Here is a 7,847-nt window from a genome sequence, read left to right as displayed (position 1 = left end):
GTTAGAAAAAGGCTTCCTCTGTAAATAATACAAATATTTTCTACGCTATTGTAACTGAGTCTCTTCAGTCAGTGTTGTAAAACAGAGCATAACATTATGAGGGTTTTTTATAAGGTGTCATTCAGGTTATTCTGCCATGGCGGAACCGGCTGGGTGGCATTCTGTTCATACCTGCCATGAAGCATCACGCCCTCCACGTCTAGCAAAATCAAACAGTCTGGCCAGAACGGTGCAGGTTCAACCAACCGAGATCTGGTCTGCTGAAGGAAGGGAGAGGAAAGAACGCCGACAGAAACTGATTATTTCAATCTAATGGATTCGATTGATGTCCACGTCGAAGTCAAGGGACATTTGTTCAAATTTTGGCTCTCGCTCATGTAAGCAAGTACACCTGCTTTGATCAGCTGGTCAATCCAAGGACGTGGTCCTTGGTCATCCTTGAATAGAAATCGCCTGGTCAGGTAAGGGAGAAGATATTTAACTTAACACACAGTCAAAAACTTGAAGAGCATAAAAGTGGACAAATGAACACTGACGATTTTACTATGTAATCATAAACTGTTGAGTTTGAAATGTGTTCGTGAAAGTGATAATTCCATTGTAGAATAACTTTTTATTCGGCACCATGCAATGGATATAGCTAGATGTACAGTAGTTGAACAACACAATATATGTCTTAAATATAACTAACAATGTTGTGGCATTTCATATTTAATGTAAAGGAATATTTGCAGCTCTCTCTTGTTTTCAGATATTAGCCACGGACGTACCTCTAATGTCCTAGAATAGATTGAGTTCATGAATTGTGTCAGATTCCGGGAGGGAATCAGTCAGTATATTACCCACACAGAAAGGAACTTTGATTTTGATGTGGGGTTATTTTAAAATCTGCAGTGTGGCTCCACATAAAAAGAGCATGCCTCCAAGTGGTCCAGTATTTAAGTTAAGTTGTGTGAACTTACTGAATTAAAATGTCACTTGGGTGCTTTGCAAAACAACAAGAAAATAAGTAGTTCTGTAACCATATAGATCATAGATCTGAAAACGTTAGAAACATGTACTTGAAATGTCTTCTTCGTATACAAATGTATGTGTAAAGACCAAAACATCGACGCACCAAGAAGTTCCCGTTTGAACCTTATTTATTCCATTTCTTTAATTAATGTTTATTACATTTTAAGAGTTTATTAGCTGTATATTTGATATAACATTTTGTGTCTGTTTATCTGAATCTAGTTTCCCAGTGAGAGCTGACATATGGCAGACCACTTGGGGAACCCCATAACGGTAAAGGTGGAGGATCATTCCCAGAGCATCGTCCTGACATACTTCCAGGGGGACATAGGCAGCATGGTGGACGCACACTTCACCCGCGCCCTCAGCAAGTCCTGCAAGGCCAAGGCAGCGGGAGCTCCCCCGGGGAGGAGCAAAAAGAGCCGCAAGGCTGTCAAAACAGGTGCGTGGAACTCGCATACTGTACTATACTCGCATGTTTTACAGTACCAATACTGCAATGAATGTAGGCCCGGAAAATACTTGAGTAAAAGCACAAAGGTATTGGTATCAAAGTGTACCTTTGATTGAAACCTTAATTTATAAAATAAAGAAATTATAATTTTATAAAATAAAAAAAATCTTTGAAAATAGCAGATTTACAAAGGTCGGGTATTTTCAAATGGCCAATAGGACTGAAGTGGTTAATGTAGGCCTATATGTTTTATAATATACATAGGTAACTAGTAGCCTAACTAAAGTTTTCAAATAATTGTAGTGCAGTAAAAGCACAATATTTGCCTCTGAGATGTAGTGTAGTGGAGTAGAAGTAAAAGTATTAAAAAAATTAGAAATACTGAATAAAGTACAGTACTTGAGTAAATGTACTTAATGACTTTACCACTGTCTCTACAACAGCCCACAATATTGTCTGTCTGACTGACCTGTACACGAAAATAGCATATTTACAGTACAGATCTGTCAAAAGGATAAAGCACAAAAAAGGCTTGTGAGCTATAAACTGTTTTCCATTGTAGTCTTTTTCCTTTGAGGTTAAATGAAGCCACAGGCATGGGCGGCTGTAGCTCAGGAGATAGAGCAGGTCGTCCAATGATCCCTGGGTCGGCGGTTCCAATCCCGGCTCCTCCTGTCCTGTCCACCACTTTTACTCAAGTACATTTTCAATTCCGTACTTTTACTTGTAATGGAGTAGTTCTAAATTGCAGTATTGGTACTTTTACTTAAGTAAAACAATTGAGTAGCCTACTTTTTCCACCACTGAGTACAACAGATCATATTCCCACTATACAGTACTACTGTCCTTTCTCTGTTCCCTTCCAGAACAAGCAACGTCCTGCCAGTGGAGCATTGCTCCGTCCACCTCATACTCCGAAGCGCAGTTTCAGTCTGCCCCCGGAAGCCATCAGCTGAGCAGCCCCAATAAGGAGCCCCACTCTGTCCTTCCGCTTGGCCCCGCGGACAACCTCCCCGGCCCCTGGCCCTCCTTCCCCACCAGGCATCCAGGTCTGTCCCCCATGCCGTACTCCCTCTCCCCCGAAGGGTTCGGACTGAGCGGAGTTGGACAGCAGTACGCCAATTCTTTGCTCAACCTGCTACACAGTGACCGAGCGGAGGTGGGCCAAAGCATGGGCTCGGGCTCCAAGACAGACCTGCTGCCCAGCTGGACGACGGCCCCTCCAGGGTACAGGGATCCCATGGACCCGGCTGTAGGCTTTGAAACTGGTAGGTCCGACTCACTCATTTTGTTACAAAGGTTTACAAAGACACTCACTCTCACCATGTTGAGTTTAGGCTGTTAAGTTCATCAGTGGCGTGCACAGATAGACACTAGGGTGTGCTTTTTTGTACAGTGTACAGTATGTGGACCATGGTGACATTGATCAATTCTAATATATTATTTATGCCCCAAAATCATTAAATCTCACACTATTAAGGCATCCGGCCGGTTCCACGCGCTGCACAAGATGCCCTTTTTTCACTTGAGCACCTGCCCCTCTAAATGTCTGTCCACGCCACTGAAGTTCAGTGGCGTGGACAGACACAAATCCAGAGGGGTTCCATTCCATTTTTAAATTCTTCATACTTGTTTCACTTCTTTCAGGGCGAGACAAGAAGGACCTGTATTGGTACTGAGAGGGGCTGCAGGGGGATAGAGCCAAAGAGAGAGACATTTACAACCCATCACAACTGGCTACAGGCCACGTGCCTCGCTGTTTCACCTTTGTATAGCTTTGGGCGGATTCTTGCCAAACAAGTACCGCCTCTTCTCTCAGAACAAGGAAGAAGCTCTTCCATTGCCTGCTCCATGTCTCGGTGAAATGACCTCAGTACCTTGACACGCAACAGCTGGAAACAGCCTCTGAGAGAAGCTGTTGTCAGTGTTCTCTGACAAACCTGTTCATCCACTATCTCACTACTCCCGTAAAGCCTCAGTGACGCCTACAGTCATGCAGGTTGTTCCTACAAATATGTGCGCCGCAGATTTTGAAAAAGGGACATTTTATTGAGAGTCAAGCAGGGACAACCGTTCACAGATCAATATAGCTAGTACAGTGTTTTTAAGTTATAAAGAATACCATGAAATCTTCTTATGTGTACAGTAGCCTATAGGGAAACTATGTTTAGAGTTTAGAGTTCACAACTTGGATTATTTTCATTTTGCTGTGAAGATATTTGTGTGCAGGTGAACTAACTATCCAGAAATATATGTGTAAATGATAGTTATTGTGTAATTCTGCGCTTGGACTTTGCAAAATAATATAATAAATTGTAATAATAATAATAATAAAACTTTATTTGTATAGCACCTTTCATGACATGAAATGCAGCGATTGCTAAGAGATGAGCAAACAGAAAATCACTACCCAGAATGTATGCAACAATACTGACATCCAGTGGCCAACATTGACACCAAGATGACAGGTGATATGGTAAAGACAGAAGAGAAACATAACGAATGCAGATGCTTCCATACATGTATACGTATACTATTTGAAAATGTAAGCAAGTAAGATAGTATCATGCACTGTAGCATGCCTTGAAATGATGAGCAGGCTCTCACCTCTATTTTGGATCCATGATAAAGTGACATGATGCATTTAGAAAAGCTCACATTCGATGACCGTGATGAATTAGTGTGATACAGTATGTACTAGGCTACGGAAAAACAGATGAATGAGAATGTTCAATTGTTGATGCAGGACTGTTAGCAAGAAAAGCCTGTCAAAAACTACTGAACACAGAGAGGGATTTTAAAATAGGATTGCAGTGCATAGATAGACCCCTCATTACAAAGACAAATGCACATTTTAGCGTGCAGCATTGCAAAAACCATATAGGCACTATCTGGTCTACACTCTACAGAGATGGCAAAATGGGATCTTGTCAGATGAGTCACCATATTCTCCGCAGGTGGAGTGCAACTGGGGCACACCAAGCGAACGATACAGGCCTGAATGTTGACACCTACAGTGAGGGGGCCTGAACACTGTATGCTAATGGGGGTTATCCTGGTGGGAGTGGCCCCTTCCATGATGACGAATCCGTCCACAGGGCACCAGGTTCACGGCATCATGGAGTATGAAAAGGATGTGAAATGAATCATGTTCTATGGACCCTGCAGTAGCCAGATCTCAACTTAATTGAACACCTGTTGTATGGGAGATGTTGGACTAATGTGCAATGCATTGCACCTCACCACCATCATCGTCAAAACGAGGTCATATATTTTGTTAGAATGGCGTTCCATCCAGCAGAGTTCTAAAGATGTGTACAATACACCAACACTGTTGGTAGCCAATGGTTGCCCAACGCAACATAAAGACACTTTTTTTCCCTTTTCACCCGTCATACAAATGATGAAGCCCCATTCATTCATGTTACTTATCTGGCACATATGTGTTGCCTTTCCTGTGTGAAAAGGCCAATCTTGTACAACTACATACCCATCCAGTTCTTCTAGTTGTTTTTTCAACTAACTACTATAGAAGAAGGGCCATTAGAGCTAGCACGTCACTCTGTCCATTTTAACACCACACAGTCCAGCTAAGATTCGCTGTGTAAATGGGTGTACTCAGACACTTTCTCTGCTCACTCATCTTAATGTTCTTCACCGCTCCATTCACTCCCTATAGTCGCTTTACCCTCTCATGCTTTCACAACAAGTTTTCAGATTAACAAGTTGCAGTGCAAGAAGAACATGGAGTGAAAGAAAATGGAGGCAGAATATAGAGACAGGGCTTTCACAGAGCACAGGAGAAACCAACCTTGTCAACTTGAGTAACACATGATGACACATATGGAGGACGAGCACTCGAGCAGCCATGGCCACAAGCCTAAATGTGGTTTATTGTCTCCACCAGGCCGAAGGAATGGGGAGAGAGTATGTTTTGCACTCCGTCCGTGTGTGTGTGTGTGTGTGTGTCCGTCCGTCTGTTACCAGCTAATCTCCGGCACCATTAACCCGGTCGATGCCAAATTTTGCACACACACTCCCTGGATGCCAACAATGAACCTCTGCCCCAAAATGTCCAGAATGGCCTGTTATAGCGCCACCAGGAGGCTGACTTTTGAAAAACACATTTTTGGATATTACTCCTCCAGATTCTGTCCAAAAATCCCATAAATCGTTACACACTATCTCTATAGTCATGTGTTCAAGATTGATCTGTCCAATATTTCATATTCCATCCGAATTGGCTAACATTGGCTTTCAAAGTTTGCAGGATTGTCCCGTTTTGAACAAAAAGCCTCAAATCATGAACGCAGCGTGGAATTTACGTGAAATCTTTCAAGGACTTTCCTATTAGGCTGAGAAATATATACCACCCTTTTCACATTGGCCTGTTATAGTACCACCAACAGGTGCATTTTTGCAAAACACATTTTTGGAAGAAAATGCCTCAAATCATCCAATTGCCATCCAAGACTAAGAAGAAATGGCACCCTTTTCACATTGGCCTATTACACCGCCACCAGGAGGCCACAACCTGACCTGTCCTGGTGAACACATGTGCCAGAGGGGCACTTTATCTAGTTGATGGTTCTGACTGCTAATAGTGACGCCCTTCTTTTACTGCAGTAGAGTCCAACTTCAGAAGAAACAATAAGAGAACAATAACCATCACAATCACTGCAAACTAAAGGCAGGGGACAAATATCATATGTTAAAATATGGGCACATATTTGATGAACATACATGGTGCATAATATATTGTCTAGATGATGGGAGGGAGGGTGAAAGACAGTGATAGAGAGAGGGAGAATGGGACGGAAAATAGTAGAGAGGGATATTGGGAATATTTAGTTAGAGAGAGGACATTAATAATATTTTCACCACATTCAATTATGATAATGAATTTCTTCTGGTTAAAATAGAGATTCTAAAAAACATGTTTGGTGGAGTTGTATATGTTTGAATCCAAATGGTTACACCAGCACTCTTTCTTTAGTCCAATTATACCTCTCATTCTTCCATTCATGACTCTAACTCGAAGGAAAACAACTACCAATTTGAACTAAATGACCAGGGTTTTAGCAACATCCCTCAACCAAGACCAACTCCTGGTCCTGATATTTGGACAGTGTTACTGTTGTAATATGCATGAGGCTTAACCCATATCCCAGCACAGTACCTACAGTCAGAGGTGGACGGTAACGTACTTAAGTACAGAATCTGTACTTAAGTACATTTATTCAGTTACTGTCCACCTCTGCCTATATCTACAGTATAGTATACTTCAACTACCAAGTATTTCCGTGCAGCAACTCGTATACACTGACGTGGTGGTGGTGCCCAAGGTTAGAGGAGAGTTATTAGTATCACAACAACAGAAGATTGCTCATAACAACCACAGCACTGTGTGTGCAATTAACACAGCATATGGGCATCTTTGTGAAAACTGATCCCTCAAGACACAAGCAATTTGAGACAGACTGAGGCGGAACACTGTGTCGTTCAGGACACACCAAGGCCATGTGAGCCAATATCCGTTTAGAACAATCTGGCGGAGTTATCACTTGTGCTATAGCTGTCTGGCTCAGCTGGCACTTGGCCAGAATGATGGATTTCATTCCTGCTCCATTCTAACTCTCATGTCTGTAACTTTCACTGTGGTATTAGCCAGGATCTCTATGTGCACTGTGCACACTCGCACCACTTAGGCCTATAAACGCCCACGCATGCATGACACACACACATGGGCCACACACACATGGGCCACACACTCTCTCGCTCAAGCAGGGATGGCTCCAGGGGGGCCTAAGCCCCCTCTCCCCACAAACCCAATTGACTCACTTATTTATTATTTTAAATTTATATCCCACAATTTTTTGTAACCCATTTTTCTCCCCTGTGTCAATTATCTAATGTGATCCTGGGCTCTACACACCCTCCGCCAACCTGGGGAGAGCAACGGACTTGAACTCATGCTTCCTTCATGCATGAGTGTCCAAGTTGCTCCTTTACACCTGACAGGGAGGAGTTTCCCTGGTTGGACGTAGAAGAAACACGTTATTCCAACCAGTTCCTTTCCCCTCCAGCAGGTGCCCCAGCTGGCAGTTTAGAGACCAGGATCTTGGCACCCCCCCCAGGCACAATTTTGTTGTTGCACTCAAGGGCAGCAGCCTGCTATTTTGACCTTTAATTATAGCACATGGGGGTGATTTGCTTCAAGTGCAGCTTATAGCAGCTGAATAGACAGGGATTTATTAGTGTTGCCATAGTTCTTATAGGCTAATTATAGCTATAGTTCAATGTAATAATCTAATAAAAGTTCACTGCTTGTACTTCATACTGGTCAACCCATGTGAAGCGGAGGGGCGTACTTATCATG

General features: G+C 42.7%; 1 protein-coding gene across 1 annotated transcript; it reads left to right on the top strand.

Moving 5' to 3' along the window:
* The first annotated feature begins 230 nt into the window (after window positions 1-230).
* On the top strand, window positions 231-3,767 carry vgll1 (vestigial like family member 1). Its single transcript, XM_080773306.1, has 4 exons — window positions 231-461; window positions 1,237-1,456; window positions 2,335-2,736; window positions 3,116-3,767. Exons 2-4 carry the CDS (start codon window positions 1,258-1,260, stop codon window positions 3,145-3,147), a joined length of 633 nt encoding a protein of 210 aa, XP_080629432.1. The 5' UTR covers window positions 231-461; window positions 1,237-1,257; the 3' UTR covers window positions 3,148-3,767.
* Window positions 3,768-7,847: the final 4,080 nt, after the last annotated feature.

Source organism: Protomyctophum bolini (genome assembly GCF_963924005.1).
Source record: "Protomyctophum bolini genome assembly, chromosome: 10".
In the NCBI taxonomy this organism is placed as follows: Eukaryota; Metazoa; Chordata; class Actinopteri; order Myctophiformes; family Myctophidae; genus Protomyctophum; species Protomyctophum bolini.
The sequence above is the reverse complement of the archived record's forward strand: the minus strand, read 5'-3'. Positions and strand labels throughout refer to the sequence as shown.

Excerpts from the sequence above, each read along its gene's own strand:
- vgll1 (XM_080773306.1), top strand. The coding sequence starts at position 1,258 with ATGGCAGACCACTTGGGGAACCCCATAACGGTAAAGGTGGAGGATCAT. Across the intron at positions 1,457-2,334 it reads CCGCAAGGCTGTCAAAACAG|AACAAGCAACGTCCTGCCAG; the intron begins GTGCGTGGAACT and ends GTTCCCTTCCAG. Across the intron at positions 2,737-3,115 it reads GGCTGTAGGCTTTGAAACTG|GGCGAGACAAGAAGGACCTG; the intron begins GTAGGTCCGACT and ends CACTTCTTTCAG.